Source organism: Leptonotus elevatus, chromosome 6, assembly GCF_054856555.1.
Source record: "Leptonotus elevatus isolate MCC_2025b chromosome 6, RoL_Lele_1.0, whole genome shotgun sequence".
Lineage (NCBI taxonomy): Eukaryota > Metazoa > Chordata > Actinopteri > Syngnathiformes > Syngnathidae > Leptonotus > Leptonotus elevatus.
This window is the reverse complement of record NC_141244.1, coordinates 11,207,945-11,225,730: the sequence shown is the minus strand read 5'-3', so window position 1 is coordinate 11,225,730 and position 17,786 is coordinate 11,207,945. Positions and strand designations below refer to the sequence as shown.

The 17,786-nt window shown below is 38.7% G+C and overlaps 1 protein-coding gene across 2 annotated transcripts in view; it reads left to right on the top strand.

Annotated features, from left to right (window-relative positions):
- The window catches only part of triob (trio Rho guanine nucleotide exchange factor b), a 107,732-nt gene that overhangs the window by 66,844 nt on the left and 23,102 nt on the right, over window positions 1-17,786 (top strand). For both annotated transcript variants that reach the window (XM_086079453.1, XM_086079454.1), the window contains exons 22-37: window positions 128-242; window positions 1,165-1,280; window positions 2,803-2,925; window positions 3,232-3,426; window positions 3,834-3,949; window positions 4,190-4,256; window positions 5,211-5,320; window positions 5,447-5,516; window positions 5,935-6,024; window positions 6,140-6,232; window positions 6,320-6,431; window positions 7,710-7,900; window positions 7,980-8,081; window positions 10,454-10,593; window positions 10,782-10,881; window positions 13,895-14,147. In XM_086079453.1, coding sequence (XP_085935579.1) covers window positions 128-242; window positions 1,165-1,280; window positions 2,803-2,925; window positions 3,232-3,426; window positions 3,834-3,949; window positions 4,190-4,256; window positions 5,211-5,320; window positions 5,447-5,516; window positions 5,935-6,024; window positions 6,140-6,232; window positions 6,320-6,431; window positions 7,710-7,900; window positions 7,980-8,081; window positions 10,454-10,593; window positions 10,782-10,881; window positions 13,895-14,147 — 1,993 coding nt within the window. The remainder of the gene's footprint in view (window positions 1-127; window positions 243-1,164; window positions 1,281-2,802; window positions 2,926-3,231; window positions 3,427-3,833; window positions 3,950-4,189; window positions 4,257-5,210; window positions 5,321-5,446; window positions 5,517-5,934; window positions 6,025-6,139; window positions 6,233-6,319; window positions 6,432-7,709; window positions 7,901-7,979; window positions 8,082-10,453; window positions 10,594-10,781; window positions 10,882-13,894; window positions 14,148-17,786) is intronic.

Here is a 17,786-nt window from a genome sequence, read left to right as displayed (position 1 = left end):
GACGTCTCTGTCATAGAAAAGCACCCCACACGAATATGTTGCTAACATATGCAAATGCTTGTCATTGAGATTCACGGCTAGTAGTCACAGTAGAATAATTCAATGTTGTCTCTGTGGCCACTTGCAGGCCTGCACGCTGGCTAGACGCAATGCTGACGTCTTCCTGAAGTACCTGCACAGGAACAGTGTTAACATGCCTGGAATGTTGTCCCATGTCAAAGCGCCGGAGACTCAGGTTAAAAGTAAGTGGATGGGAATGAAAGTTTTCATGCTGATTTTCAAAGTATTTTTTTTGGGGGGGGGGGGGGTCATTACAGGAGACACAAATACTGAATGTTGGAAGTGATATTATAATTGTCCGTTTGTAAGTGCAGCCTTTCTTAATAGATAAATGAATAGTTTATATGTTTATATAGTTTATATAATATGAATAGTGGCAAATTTGTATTTTGATTAGCACCACCTTGGGCGAAAAGTGCTTTTTCTGTGACCCACGAGAGAGACATACCTTTAGGGGGGGGCTATAATATGTTCTATGCAGCCCCACTAGTCTACATATGGTATTCTGGTTCATATTGCGTTAGTAAAATATGAGTTAAGCAGCAAAATCATTTTGCCACTTGCTGTCGACAGAAGATGAAATTGTTGAAAATGTAGCTCAGGTCTAATGTAACAACCAATCACAGTCCAGCTTCAGAAAGCAGGTGAGCTCTGATCGGTTGTTGCCTGCAACATTGATGTCATCTTCGGTCGACAGCAAGTGGCAAAATGGCCGCCCCCTGAGATGGATAAAAACTGGATTTAGCTTCTTAACTGATATTCCACAAATGTAATATTAATCAGAATGTCATGTTTAGACTAGTGTGGTCACATATAACAGTATTGTCAAGAAATGTTGAAGGTTGACTTCCACTTTAAGAGGAGGGGCTGGGTTAAAGGGATGATAGACTTGAAAGGAGAGAAGTTTGCTGCTTGCTCTGTAAGCAGTTTGGTGTGGAGAGTTAAAAGAGACACAATTCGCCTTCATCTCTTCATCTTGTAATTTACCACATCTCCACAATGCTCATCTTTTCCCTCTTTGGTTTATTTTCACGCTAACAATTTGAATTCCGATGTTGATGTTTAATGAACTCAAACCTATTTGTTCATGTTTTTTTTCTTTAGACATCTTGAATGAGTTGCTGCAGAGAGAGAACAGGGTGCTCCACTTCTGGACTATGAGAAAGCGGCGGCTGGATCAGTGCCAGCAATATGTAGTGTTTGAACGTAGCGCCAAGCAGGTGAGCTTTGGCGTATTTGTCTTTTGAATGTGTGTGAGTATGCTGAACTCATTTTACAGTCTTAATTAATTGAAAAGAAAACGCGATTGTATGATGTCATTCTCCAATGAATTCATATGGAAATTACATTTTAATCTTAATGTGTTGTTCAATTGTTCTACGCTTTCAGCTTCTCTCTGGCCATTTTGGAGGAAATTTCCATTTCTTAAATTAAAATGTAATTAAACATGGTCAGCAGAGAGTATCTCCACTTCTTAAAATCAAAATGTATTAATTTGCTTCTCTGGTGTGCAATAAGCCATGACACACATTTTGGACTCTCGGAATATTACATAAAATGTTCTCTTATACAAAAAATGCTGAATGACATGTTCTGGGTGAGCAAGAGAAACACCCCAATTTTCAGAGATTGAGTCTAGACTAAAAAAAAACATTCTTCACAAATAAATAAGTTAATAATGAGTTAGGCTATTTAATTAATTTAATGTTATTTTAATGGCTTTCAGCTGGCCAGAAGTCGAGAACCAAAAAGTATATTAATGATCTGTTTAAAGAGCTGAAGTGGGAAATTACAAGATCAGACAAAAATGCCCACCCATGGGAAATTTCATAAGATTTTCATTAACACTCGGCATCTATTCCCACATCTGCAGCCCCTTCGAAAAGTTTCTTGTTTTTCCCCAGATGGTGTTATTTGAGTTTTTCCTTGCCCTTTTGTGGGGTTCAGATCAGGGGGATGGCGTGACTATTGTCTACTGTGCGAAGCCCTTTGAGACGCTTATTTATTTTTTATTTTATTTTTTATTTTTTAAATTAAGGGCTATACAAATCAGCTTGACTTAACTTGATGGCTAAAATGTTTGGGGGGTAAGAGATGCATCAAAAATTTGATCTTTTTTTGTTTTGTTTTGTCTTTCTTTTAAAATGCAGCATTTGTTTATCTCAGTAATAATGTGTGTCTTGTCCAGGAAGTGGGGTAAACTGGCAGACAATTGTAACAATGACAGTCTTAAAGAAAGCTATGATTACATGGTTCAGAAACGTCACATTCTAAGTTTATTACAGGCAAGAGAACCACTTATTTTGTCCACTCGGGCAGTTTTGAACATGTAAACATGACCAGAGTTTGCATTTTTATGTCAATTATCATCTTCTTCTGTACTACTAAATCTCACAAAGCTAACTTGAGCCATAAGCGGGCAACACCTTGGTCCTGGTCACCTTTTCTTTTTTTCGTTCAAACCAATTTGTGTGTAATGTAATGGCTCCCTCTCGTGGTGGTTGGCTAACACTACAGGCATACCGCAACAGTCAGAGGAAACAGTTGGCGTGATTTACTTCATAGGTGCACACAAATACAATAGCTGTAGAGATATTGCTGAGCAATTTTTCAAGTACATACTATAAACAAGTTCTTATAAAAAGGTATCCATGTCTATTTCGTTGGATGAACATAATAGGAGGTGTCAAATTTATGTAACTAGATTCCCTGTTGTATACCTGTGATTGTATGCTTGCACAGGCCTTGGAGTGGATCCACGACACTGGGGAGTTTTACCTGTCCACACACACATCCACTGGCTCCAGCATTCACCACACACAGGAGCTTTTGAAAGAGCATGAAGACTTCCAGATCACAGCTAAGGTGTTAATTTGTTCCTTTACTTATCGATCGATTTTATTCCAGGGGCAGGAAAGTGTATGAGTTGTCGTTTTTGTTTTGAAGATGTGCTTGTTTATGCTGTGAGTATGTGTCAGGTTCACTTTGAACGCTCCTGCGCTCAACTGGGAGGCCCGTTCTTTGTGTCGTATTGTTTCCATTTTAGGTATCGCCGGTATTGTGTCGGAGAACACGCTGGTGTGCCAATCACTGATTCCCAACTCTCCCTCTCTCGCTCTCCCCCCTATGTGTTATCTACCTTTCCCTCCCTCAATGTGCCGCTATTGACAGCAAACCAAAGAGCGTGTAAAGCTGTTGATCCAGCTGGCTGATGGGTTTTGTGACAAGGGCCACGCCCATGCCCTGGAGATAAAGAAATGGGTGTCCTCGGTGGACAAACGCTACAGGGACTTTTCTCTCCGTATGGACAAATACAGGACCTGCCTGGAATCGGCGCTTGGCATTTCCTCCGACTCCAACAAGGCAGTGAGTGTTGACCAATCATCATATCAATGGGGGGGGGGGGGTGGGGGGCTGGGGGGGGGGGGGATTTCTCATACATAAAATACCTTGGGTTGAGCGTTGATGATTTTTTTTTAAACGATAAATGTTGGATGTCTAGTAGGAAAGTAGGAGTGAGGCCTTCATAAGAGTTTTTCTTCAATTGTGTTCTTTTTCTTGTGATATTAACACATTTGTGATCCAGTAGATTTGTCAAATCTGGTATTTCTTATCTTCAATTGAATTCAAAGAACATATTTCGCCAGCATGTTTTAATAAGCTGGTGCGAAGAGAAGGCGAATGCACAGCACATATTGACAGTGCGGCGAGTGGTGAAAGGCGACCACGGCCATTGTGCACAACATAATGGCGACTGTCTGATGTGTTTTTAGAGTAAAGAGCTACAACTGGACATCATCCCAGCTAGCGCGCCAGGTTCAGAAGTCAAGTTGAGAGATGCTGCTCATGAGCTCAATGAGGAGAAGAGGAAATCAGCGAGGAGGAAAGAGTAAGTGACACAAATCCAGGGCCAAGCCAATATTTTAATATAGAAAAGACAATCATTTTGTTAACTATGGTTTCAAGTGGTCATTTCTTACACATACACAATCTGGTTGCCAATAATTAACTTAACAGTATACGATATGACTGGTTTCACCACAGATGACAATAAAACCACATAATCGTATGATTTTTTTGTATGTCAACTAAATGGAAAAAAAATGTCATTGTCTTTTTGTCTTTTTAGATTTATAATGGCTGAGCTGATCCAAACAGAAAAAGCTTATGTCCGAGATCTGCGTGAGTGCATGGATGTAAGTCACAGACTAAGACATTTTGGGTTGTAACCATGCAGTAACGGATTCGTTTTATTCAGAATTAAATTATGTTTCCAATATTTACAAGCTTATTAGAGTATTTACTATTTCACACAGTGCTCCATGTGGACTGAAACGAACTGCAAAAAATAATTCTCATTTTAGTCACACGGACACTAGCTTTAACATATTTTTTCATGGTTTCAGGGAGTTTTTAAAGTTTAATCTGAACTACATGGACAGACACACAACCAGACCGTATTAATTTCGTGAATGGAATTTAGTCCTCATCTCAATTTTTGCACACATAAATTATGCCACATTAACATAAAGCGCTCTATTTTCATGCCCAGTGCAAACCTGGAATGAAGTGCGATGTAAATCTGCACAGGGGCAGGCTAAACTTAGTTTAAGTATTTCCACAGACCCGTGCAAGCAGGTGCAGCGTGACACATTTTAAAAAGGCTGTTTAACACCATTGTGGTCGTGAACACTCACTGCCAATTAAAACAGCACTTCTTGACATGGTGGAAGGCCGAAAGTACATTTATAAGGAACTGCACACTTCCCTGGGCAGGTGATAAAAAGATGGCCAGGGAGGTGACACGTGTTACACTACCTGCGCCAATGCGTAGACGTGCTTCCAACAGGTGTAAAGTTTTGTTTACTTTCAGCCACCAAACTGTCAGGTGCGCGAGACCACTGTAAAAAAAAATAATAATAATGCCCCCGGAACGCTCAGCATGGCGCAGAAAGATGAACCAAATACCTAAACAAGCACAAGGTTGCATCAACACAAAAATCAGGAGCTCAAGTGCAGCTGTGCTGCAGATATCTGTACTATTTATTTCACGTTTAGAAGTAGTGGAAGGAAGCTCTTTTAGAATATGCATTGTTTTTTTTGTTTATTATCCATGGATGTATGTTAATATGCTGTACTTTTACATGTAGACGTATCTATGGGAGATGACCAGTGGTGTGGAGGAGATTCCTCCAGGAATACTCAACAAGGAGCACATCATCTTTGGGAACATGCAAGACATCTACGAGTTTCACAACAAGTCAGTTGAGCAGTCATTTTTGACATTTTGCATTCTGCAGAGTGATTTTAGTCGATCATCCAAAGTAGCAACTATAGACCCACAGAGGGTAATATATCCGACATTAATGTGTCTGTTTCTGCACAGCATCTTCTTGAAGGAGTTGGAGAAATATGAGCAGCTTCCGGAGGATGTGGGTCATTGCTTCGTCACCTGGGTGAGCGTAACATAACATGGCGCACAATGACGATCATTTCTTTTATTTTAGGTTTTTGACATTTACTTTTATTCATGCGTGGCACGCTTATGTTCATGTTTTTCTTCTGATGACGTGTCCCATGATTTCTCCCGGCAAAAAAATTAATGGAACAGACAGAAATAGGTTTGCATTTGAACACTCATCTTGTGACATTTATTATGAACCTTTTTTTGTTGTTATTTGAGGTAGGGATGTGCTCATTATTCTTTACTCCTGACTGAACTTCCTTTAAAAAATAAAAATAAAAAAGCACAGCAAGTGCAGTTATTTCATAAGTAACATTTGCACACCAAAAACGTTATTACATAAAAAAAATATATTAAAAAAAATTCCAAGATTACTTGTTTTGAATCTTTATGTTGTTTCTCCCACTCAGGCCGACAAATTTCAGATGTACGTCAACTACTGTAAGAACAAGCCCGACTCCACGCAGCTCATCTTGGAGCATGCTGGACCATATTTCGATGTAAGTAACTCCTTACAGTATGAAAATATAAATCGCGCATTGGTTTCTCTTATTCTTTAAATCACTCCACAAAGATTGCGTATGCTTGACAAATTGGCGTTGTTTGGTTTTACAGGAAATCCAGCAAAGGCATCGTCTTGCCAACTCTATTTCATCTTACTTGATTAAACCAGTCCAAAGAATTACTAAGTATCAACTGCTTCTTAAGGTGCAGTACGACACATTTCTCTAAGTTGCTAACTAATAATAATGAACTATATTTATCTATGTCGTTTGTGTGTGTCTGTGTGTTTAGGAGCTATTGACATGCTGCGAGGAAGGAAAAGGAGAGATCAAGGATGGTCTTGAGGTGATGCTAAGTGTCCCCAAAAGAGCCAATGATGCCATGCACCTCTCTATGCTGGATGGTGGGTTGAAACACGCACACACACATTTCTTACTGTCCTCGTGTTCCACTTACATACAGTAGTTCCGTTTTAAACCGTTTTCACACAGCACCCGGTTTATGGGGTGTTCACAGTGAGGCAGGGCGCAGGTTGACCATATTTGGCACTGATGCAAAGCTAGCAGACAGGTAGTAACCCAATTATTATTGTTTATTTATTTTTACAATAATATGTTCTATGCAGCCCCACTAGTCTACATATGTTGTTCTGTTTAATATAGCGGTAGTGGAATATGTGTTAGGCAGCAACAGAAAAATCCAGCCGTTTTTATTCATCTCAGGGGTCGGCCATTTTGCCTCTTGCTGTCGACTGAAGAGGACATTAATTAAAATTACCGAATGAACAATACTGAGCTCTCCAGAAGAAAAAAAAAAAATAATAATAATAATGAAGAGGACATTAATGTTGCTCAGGTCTCAGGTAACAACCAATCACAGCCACGCTTCAGAAAACAGGTGAGCTCTGATTGGTCGTTGCCTGAGCCCTTAGCAACTGTGATGTCATCGTCAATCGACAGCAAGTAACAAAATGGCCGAACCCTGAGATGGATAAAAACGGCTGGATTTTGCTTCATAACTCATATTCCAAAAATGTCATATTAATCAGAATGTCATGTTTACACTAGTGAGGTCGCATACAACATATTATTGTCAAGAATTATTAAAGGTGAACTTCCTCTTTAAGTAGTTACAACGGAAAGCGCTTAGCTTTACTAATAAGTAGCAGGAAGAAGAGAAGTGAGGGATGTGTGGCTTGACTATATTTTATTTTAAGCTAAAGTTTCTGTTGTTAACAATGAAAAATTGGATATATTCGTCCATCGTTGTGTCTACTTTACCATATCAAAGTACGTCATTTGTCTTACAACTCACTCTTCCAAAATCTCTTGCTGGGAAATCACTCCGCCATCAGCTGTCCTATTGGATTAGCCATCCATCATCACAGTGCACTGCCATTCAATTCGGACACGTCCGCAGTAAACGCCGTTTCGCATGCCACCGTGCGGCCTTTCGCAGCAGCACATACACAATCAATGAGTTTGTTTACGGTACAATGTCATCTGCTGAGTGCAGTGTGAAAAGGTTAATTGGCACTTAATTGATATTTTTGTCACTGAAATGTCATCACTGCCATTCAGCACAAATTGTTCAACTGTGACTCAGCATTCAACTTGCCACCCACGTATTTGTACACACACACACACACAATTAAACTCCGCCTTTTGCCATGTTACCTCAGGGTTTGACGGGAACATTGACTCCCAAGGAGAACTGATTCTTCAGGAGTCCTTCCAGGTTTGGGATCCCAAAACTTTGATCCGGAAGGGCCGTGACCGCCATCTCTTCCTCTTTGAGATGTCGCTGGTTTTCAGTAAAGACGTGAAAGACTCAAACGGACATAGCAAATACCTTTACAAGAGCAAGCTGTTTGTGAGTACTTCAGGCTGGGGTATGTTGTTGTGTTATTGCAAGCTTTTATATGTATTCTGTGTGGTGTTCACGTCCACAGACGTTGGAGCTCGGAGTGACAGAGCACGTGGAGGGGGACCCTTGTAAATTTGCCCTGTGGGTGGGCAGAACCCCGACCTCGGACAACAAAATTGTGCTCAAGGTGTAGTATAAAGAAAACACTTGTTCATAAAAAAAATAAAAAAAATTATAGTACTTTAAAAATAAGCATTTGAACAACTCTTCACAATCACAAATATATTGATTAGGTTTTATGGGATTCATGTCATACTAAACAGTATGAGCATACTGTCACTTTAATTAGTAACAATTTGTTGAACATATTGTGTGATTGACATGTTTTTGCCATTCCATACTAAATTCTCATAAAATCACAATGTCATGAGCAACTGTTTGCCTAGTCCATCCCCTACACCGCCACTAGGTGGTGGTGTGCTTTCTGTTCCTCACTTTGGTTTCACTCTGACATTTTAGCATCACAATTGGTGGAATTAGATGAGTGACAAACTATACAGCTCGTATGCAGTGAGAATAATTTTATACATACTGCATTTTTTTATTCATTAAATTACACCCAACCCAGATATTAAAGGAATACTTGACTCATTGAGCCGTTTTCAGCAGTAAAAAGTTATATTTTGTCCAGAATTAATGTGATAACTACATTATTTTTTAAAAATATCCACTTGCTGTCGACTGAAGATGACATCACCTGTGATGAGGAAGTAGGTAACGGACAATCACGGCTCACCTGTTTTCTGGGTTTGGTCAGCAAACTGAGCCATGAATGGCCGTTACCTGTTTCCTCAGCACAGGTGATGTCATCTTCAGTCAACAGCAAGTGGAACATTTTGCTTTTAAAGGTATTATGTGTGTACAAAAAATAATGTAGTTATCAAATTCATTCTGGACAAAATATTCAAAATGTTCAATGAGTCAAGTATCCCTTTAAAATTACAACAAAAACTTAAAATATTGACAGACACACAATTTCTTTAAAAAAAAAGAAATAATGTAACAAAAGCTTAATGTTACAAGAGACCACATTAGTTAGTTATGTACAAAAAAGATTTATAAATGTGAATCAAGATATCATGCAATTTACAAATAATGTTTTCACCAATCACGCCAAGCTGAGGTTTTGACTCTCTTTTTTTTTTCTCGTTTAAACTCATTTCCCTAAACCACTGTATGATTTGATTTTTAACTCATTGACTGCCATCGAAGGCTATAGACGTCAAAAATTCATTTGAACTATTTTTATTAGTTTAACATTTTTCCCACTTTTGTTAACAAGAGTATGAATACCTAGATTTGTTTTTATTGTATTTGAACAGATATAAAATTTGTGATTAATCGTGAGTTAACTAGTGAAGTCTTGCGATTTATTACGATTACAAATTTTAATCGCTTGATGCCCCTAATTTTTAATAATCTTTTCTTCTTCAAATTTTTTTTTTATATATATATATATATATATATATATATATGTTGTTTTTTTAAAGAAAAGATTGATAAAAAATTATGGGTGTCAGGCAATTACAATTTGTAATCGTAATTAATCGCATGACTTCACTAGTTAACTCACGATTAATCACAAATTTTATATATTTTCTAAATGCACAAAAAATAAAATTCTAGGCTTTCATAACTTGTTAACAAAAATGGAAAACATGTTAAACTAACAGAAATAGTTCAAATTAATTTTTGACGTCTATTGCTGTCAATGGCAGTGAATAAGTTAATTTAAACGTGGGAATATGTGACAAAAGGTCTGTCAGTATCTGTGTCTCACTATGTAATTTGTGATGACCATCCAATTCTGTTCCTTATGTAATGTGGCATCACTGCAGCCTTGGCGCTGCCGGTGTCAAAGTGAAGGAGGGCGAGCAGGCTGCGTCACTGACAGAGAAATTAGATGCTGGCAATATTCTGAAGTGTGAAAGTTAGCAGAAGAGATCATCATCATTACATCATTGCGCCTTAATCACAACAACAAAGCGCACGTGGTCCAGAAAAAAAAAAAAAGCTTGTTCGTTTTTTTAACCCCTACAATCCACTTTATGTTTAACTCATTCACTGCCATCGACGGCTATAGACGTCAAAAATTCATTTGAACTATTTCTATTAGTTTAACATTTTTTCCACTTTTATTAACAAGAGTATGAAAACCTAGAAAAAAATTATTGTACATTTAGAACAGATATAACATTTGTGATTAATCGTGAGTTAACTATTGAAGTCATGCAATTAATTACAATTACGCCCCTCATTTTTAATAATCTTTTCTTTTTTTTATGTCTAGGTTTTCATACTCTTGTTAACTAAAGTGGAAAAAAATGTTAAACTAATAAAAATAGTTAAAATTATTTTTTGACGTTTACAGGCGTCAATGGCAGTGAATGAGTTAATGTCATCATGCTTTTCATTCTCATTCTCATCTACAAATTGCTGACTTTTACAGTTGTGGATGTTATGCATAATGACAAAGTCAACGTGGCGTTTTTATTCCAGGCTTCAAGCATCGAAAACAAGCAGGACTGGATCAAACACATTCGTGAGGTCATTCAGGAGCGAACGGTCCATCTGCGCGGTGCTCTGAAGGAGCCCATTCACATCCCCAAAGCCACCACCGCCAAACATAAAGGCAGACGGTAAGCCAACAGAGCATCACTTGTTTGTTGTGCTCGTCTTGACGGCGCTCACTAAAAGAGCAAGTCTATTCTCTCGTGGCGTCCAGTTAACACAGCTGGGCTGCGTTTGAATCAAACAATGCAACTCCATCGAAAATGAACACTATACTGAGACTGACATTATGTCCAAACTGTTTGTCCACCTACAGAGATGGAGAAGAGCTAGACAGTCAAGGAGATGCTAGCAGTCAACCTGACACCATCTCAATTGCCTCAAGAACATCCCAGAACACACTGGACAGTGATAAGGTAGAGGAATACGCACACGCGCACTTGTATACTACACTGTTTTCCCAACTTTTGACATTAGCAAAATCTCATGGCACTTGCAAAAACAGAAAAGCGGTAATAAAACAGGCCAAAATCCTGATATAAGGCGGAGCAAAAGTCTAGTTGCATATTATTTATTGTTAACCTAATGTGAAAGTGTCCAAATAAGTCTTAAATCAAGATTTTAAACATTTCTTCAGAGGGAGCCATTCTAATCCACGTGATGAGGGCAATCAAGAGTACAGGGGCCCGAAAAGAGAATGCACTAGAATAGGGATGGGCAATTAAAATGCTGGGGCCGCAATTTTTCATCAAGGCTATTGGGGGCTTGCAAACCAGATGTATGATTTTTTTTTAAAAAAGCCAATTTAAATACCTGCAAAACATGTGCTTCATAATACATTTTTCAATGCACAAATAAAAGATCAACTATCCTAAAACAAAAAAAGAGAAAAAGTAACCATCTGCTGTGATATATATACTGTATATATATTTCTTTCTAGTGCAAAGGGCTTTCTTGCTTAAAGGTTACAATTCAAAGACAGCACAAAACTGCTAAACTGCAATCCACCATTAAGTGCAAGAATTAATTTGGAAATGTTTTCTCAAAAATCAACTCGCTCAAAATTGTATTACTTATGAACTATGTTTGTCCTGCATTATCATCCCAAATCTGTAAAGTTATTATCTTCCATCTAGTGGTGAATGGTGATATTACAACTTAAAATCAAAGTTTATGCATAGTAGCAGTTTGGCACACACAAATTGGCATATTTTCTGATTTTCTTAAAATTATTATTTAATTTTTTTTTTTTTAATGCCCACCCCCAATTTACTCCCATTTTTTCGTGGAAAACGTCTTCTTCTTTTTTTTAAAGTTTTGAAGTAAAACATATATATATATATAATGTTTATTTATTTAAAAAATATATTTTTTTTTTTAAATAGGCAAAGTGTGGCCCCCATTCCAGAAGACTTTCCAAATTTTCACTTTGTTCAGATTTCAAATTAAGTTCCCCATAGGGAATAATGTAAATCCAATGCATTCATTATTTTCTCACTAGAAAATCTGAGAAATAGAAATCGTCTGCTCTTGGGTAGAGTGGGGAAAGAGTGGTTAGCCTTGCAATTTTTTTGCGGTTTGGGGTTTGAAACCCGGCAGTGGCCTTTTGTGTGGAGTTTGCATGTTCTTGCTGGGCTTGTGTGGATTTTCTCCCGGTAGTCCTGCTTCCTCACACATTCCAAAGTCATGCATGTTATGTTTATAGAAAACTAAAAAAGTGTCTCCATGCGTGGCTGCTTTGATGATTACGATTCTCTTCAAGTCACTTTTTATACTCCTAACTTTTCATTCTTGTTTAACTTTTGGACCTTGATTTTTTTATTTTCTTAAAATGTTAAATCCAGTTCTGATTTATTCAACCAAGATTTCCCTGCTTTTAGTCAATATTATTAAGCATACAAAAGGAACAGCATTTTTCATTTTCTGACGCCCACTGCGTTCACTTGTTATTGCACGTGACGACTGCAGCCTTTGGACATGCAACTATCTCTCTTCAACGCGTTTCCTTCAGAAGCGTTGCGCGACGGTCCATCTGACTTGATGCAGTGGGTGTGTGTTTGCGTGCGTGTTTGTGTAAGAGAGATTCACTGGAAGCAGGGACAGTCGGCACTGGTTATATCTGGTAATAGCACCACAGAAGGCCCGTCCTCCTACGCTCAGTATGAGCAAAGCTAACAAGCACATACACACTACCGCAAAGTAAGATTTCTGTACTTTTAAGACACACTGATTGTAAAGCAAAGCCAAGCTTATTTTGTCCTCACTGTAACAAGAAAGGCAAGACTTAAATAGAAAGGCTCATTGCATTTTTCAGTAGCTTGTAAGGACACAAATTATTGTATAAGTGTTCGTTCCATTGAGGACTCGTGAATGCATCTTTTAAATGAGCACAATACCACTTGCAAATAAATATTCCCGGTCAATTTCCTAGGTTTGAATGCTTCTTTATATCTCGGGCTCGCTGTGAGGATTCTGTGTGAAACCTCTCATTCAGGAGGCGGTGACACTGGTGTGTTTGTGCATTTTTTTTTTTGCATGCGAGGGCTCGTGTTCCTGTGTGCATCCGCTTTAGTGACTGACTTGTCAGCTGCTTCAGCCTCCCACTCACAGAGGATGCTCGCCTCTATGCCAGACAGGAAAGAACCCTTTTAAGTTCTCGCCGCTTTCACTCTACCGCTTGGCTTCTAAAAAAGAGATTGCAGACAACCCCTGAGTTTCGGGTTTATGTAGGACTTTCAAGAAGGCATTGATGGATTCTTCTGTTGACCATTAAAGTGGACTGCGTTGACGGTGGATCAAGAATTGATTGACTTACTGCTCTATTTTTCCTAGTAGGAGTTGAATAAAAGTTTTTTTTTTCTTTGCCGACTTATCGTGTGAGGCTCGGGGTGGTATAAAGACAGTCATAGTGGGTTGTGCAGTCTGATTGCTGTCAGAGTTGAGAAAACGTTTGGGGCTTTTCTCACAATGAGGGAGTGGAAAACAATGGAGAAATTGGAGGAAAGAATCGCACATCCAGTTTCTCAACTTCTCAGCTCGCTGGCTTTACCACACTACCAAAGGGTATGTTGAAAATCCAAATGGAAACATTAATTTAAATAGACTGAAAAGCATGTGACGTGTGAATGACTTTTTCTGCTGCTTATGTATGCAATTTTATTGTATGAATTTGTTATTCACTGTAAGGCATACCTACTCCAATCCAAAACCGGCACCTCTACAAAGACAACAATAAAGATGAATGACCGATTGACACTATAATCAGATTGATATCAATTTAACAGTCAAATATTTGTCATTTGTCATTTGTCATTTACTTAATTCAAGCATGTCCCTATTTTACGAGTACGTCATCTTAAAATGATAACACAACGTACTTTGGTTGCCGTAATTTACTGTTAAGAAATGAAAATGTCCTTTCTGTTTCAGCTGTCGGGTGGTTGCGAGCTGACCGTGGTCATCCATGACTTTGTGGGCAGCAACGGTGGCAGCAGCGGTGAGCTGACAGTGCGACGAGGCCAGACGGTGGAGGTTCTGGAGCGACTCCACGATAAGCCAGACTGGTGCCTGGTCCGGACCACGGACCGCTCTCCGGCCCAGGAGGGCATCGTTCCCTGCTCCATGCTGTGTATCGCGCACTCCAGGTCGTCCATGGAGATGGAAGGGCTCTTCAACCACAAAGGTAGGACAAGGCTTTTTTTACTTGATCTTGAATTTTTAATAGTATAATGTAATGTATAAAAATCTGTGTATGAACTGGAGCCAATCACAAAAAGGAGTCATGCCACATCACATATGACAAAACTCCTTTCGATTCTGTATTTCAGAGCATCTGTCTCATTTCAGCGGTATTTAGATTAATATTGCATTTGTGGAATATGAATAAATCAGCAATATCCACACATTGTTTTTTTTTAATCCATGTTCTCAGGGGGCAGCCATTTTGTTACTTGCTGTTGACTGAAAATATTCATTTATTAACAGTTGTTCATTTATTAAGGCTCATGTACTTGTTTTGACTAATTGGACCTTTTTCCAAGAGTAAACATTTATTGTCAGTAAAGAAACTAATATTTACTTCCATAATCATGTTAATATATATGGAACTTTATGCTTAAAAAAATCGACGAAGGCAAAAAAAAATATTTTTTTAAATATATATCAAGCTGTGATTGTGATTTGCTTTTTTTTTATGTACAAACAAAAGGAGGAAATATTGATTTAAACTGGAACATTTATTTTGGTGGGGAGATTATATTTTTCATGCCATAGTATCACCAACCAAGCATCACTTTGATGTTCATAATCCTAAATGAGACCGAATATTGAAAAGATTTAAGAGTGTAGTTCATCTTCATCAGCTTGTCATGTAGTTTAGCTAGTGTGTATTTGTATTTAAAATCCCTCTATTCAAATCCTGCCACACATAGATTTCCACGTTTCCTCAACAGCTGCATACAGCCATGTTTTTTACCAAGCGGAACAGTTCAGTTCAGCTATCTTTGATACAGGTTGCAACGGTAATCCCTGATTTGTCTTCACCTGAATCCAGTTCACACTCTTGAGATGAGGACGCCGGATAGTGAAAGCTGCATCATCTAAAAAAATAAAATAAATCAGTTTGCTAGAAAAAAAATGACAGACAACTAAGTAGGATGACCAGTAGTAGTAGTAGTTAAGTCTTAAGAAAAAACTTAAAAGAGGAAGACATTAAGATTTCTTGCCTGAGATTTCCAAGCAGGGATTGTGGTCTCATCTCAAACTGAATAAAATCGGTCATCCTTCATGGTCAGATGAGTTGTTGTTTTTTTTATCTTAAAATTGATAGCTCAAAGGAGAGCTTCTTCTTTCTTTTTTTTACAATCAAATATTTTATTCGTATTTTCTTTTTTAGTAGACTTTGTTTGTTTGTCTGGACCCTGAAGGGGCCCGTTCTGGCCCGCTGGCCCTACTTTTAACATCCCTGCTGCATTTTGTGTCTAGATCTGCCCATACTACTGAAATGGCATAACAAAAAGACACCCCATAGATCAGCTGTACTGTTGAAAATGAAACTGTAAAATAAGGTGAACAATCCCGAAAAGTAATGCCTGCTGGAAATGGAAACAGTTATTTATTGTTTGAAAGGTCACTGAGCCTAAACATCCTTGTACGTCATCTCTCATGAATCTGCACCATGTTAAAGGCTGGCATCAATATTCACAGATCGAACCATTAAAGCGTTTCTTTCATCTTAAAGTGTGGGTGAGTGCAAGGCAGCTTGTTTCTATGGCAATATGGCTGACAAATATTGTGTTGGCACTTTCATGTGATGAGACTCTTGTTTATCTAAGAAATGATATTGCAAGTCACAGCTTGGGTTTTTAGCTTATGCGGCCCGGGAAGGTGAGACTGCTTATCTTCTAGCGGCTCTCATCTTTGTTTTTATTAGCACAAGCTCTCGTTTTTTAGCTTTCATTTCTTTGTTTCTACTGTTTGTATGTTTTATGTGGTCAGCAGGAATGCTGAAAAGAGTTTCTGGCTCAGGCGTCGCGGATGAAGTAGACAAGGATGACAAAATGTCTTCTGTACTTTTTCATTCCTTTGTGTTTGCTGACCACCAAGGAAGACAATCTGTCCCAAATTACACTAGCGTGATGAGTTTCAAGGGATCAGAGGAGAAAATCGAACCTATTCCTGGAAGCAGTCGTTAATGTTAAAAGTCAATAGAGGTCTGAAAAACAAAGGGAGTCCTTGTACTCGCTACGCTTTGAAGATGGAAGCTGATCGTCTTGACTTATAATTGAATCTCTGATTATTAAATGACAGAATGCATGCAGTCTGTATTTTTCATGGAGTTGCGCAACTGCTGTTCTAATCTTTACAATCCTCTTCAATTGATTGGAGAAGTTGATCAATTCCTGGCATTTGTTCTTTTATCAAAGAAATGAACTTGGGTAGTTCCGAATGGAAATGCATTTTGACAAAAATAACTTTGTGTAAAGTGACAACAACAACAAAAACTCCTTTGTGTATCCGATGTGCACACAATGGATCGTTAAAGACGAGTTTTTAGTTGCAAGAGGGAACCATCAAATATGAAGCTCACTTTCGCTTGCATTTCATAACCGGATCTATATTTGTTTCAAGGCATGGTGTATAACTTGTATGCCTGTGAAATATGCACCCGCCCCCTCAAACCGAGTGGGTGCGCCAACGAAGGGTAATACGGCAGATGCACAGCATGGATCCAGACGTTCCCTTGGAACACGTACAGTGGAGGCTTGCCCACTGTCCTTATAGCAACCCACTCGTGAGGGAGGGAGAGAGGGCGGGATGGAGAAACTCTCATGCTGCATTCGACTTTTTTCCTTCTCACTCTGGACTTCTTACATGCTCAGTCCGCATATTCAAGGAGGAAAAGCGTTTATCATTATTCACATGGTGTTTTAGTTGTTCGATGCAAAGATGCTTTAAAGGGATTGTTTAAGAAGGGTTTCCTGAGGCTTGATATTTGACTGACATGGCCCATGGAATCCAGTCTTTAGTGTCTCTGTACCCTTTTTGCCCCATGGAGTCAACACAGGAAGGACAATCTCATAACTGCAGGTTCTGGTTGCTTGACCTGGGTAAGGTGCCTTTGTCTAATACATTTGGCATGCTGTGTGTAATAAAGTGAATGAAATTCATAGAAGAGAAGCAATCCTTGTTTATAAGATCTAGAGCTAGTTTTTTTTATTGATCTTTTTGTTGTACATTTTAATATGAAGAAATATGTAGCCTATGCCAGTGGAATTGGTCAGAATGCTGAAGAAAAAAAATCACATGCTTCATGGGGACTTTTGGTCTAAAAATGTCATGTTATACGATTGCTAGGTCCACTCCCGTAGCTAGCATGCCAACTCCACACCCTTCCTAAATGTGGCTCGTGGTGGCCAGAGCTTCTCGGCATTGTCCTCATTTCTGGAGAGAGAGCCAGACGAACCCAGCGGAACTTCCCCACTCTGTGTTCCTCTACTTGTAAAAAGCTTGCCTCCACCCTGACTGACTGTTTGTGTTTCTACCACATCTCCGGGGGATGAATAGATCACACTAAAAATGCTCCATTGGTGTCACTTGTGGAATTTCAGGCATGTTCCTGCAAAGATGTGGACACTTTAATTACACCATCAACCCTTATTCTCAAACGCAAACATGAATGCAATTTGGCATCGGGTTTTTTTGCCCAGCAGAATGGATGACAAATTCCTGAAAGGCATCACACTGTACTTACTTATTACTTATGAATGTGTGTACTGTAAATAAGTAAACAAATATCGATGGGAATATAGACTCCTTTGCA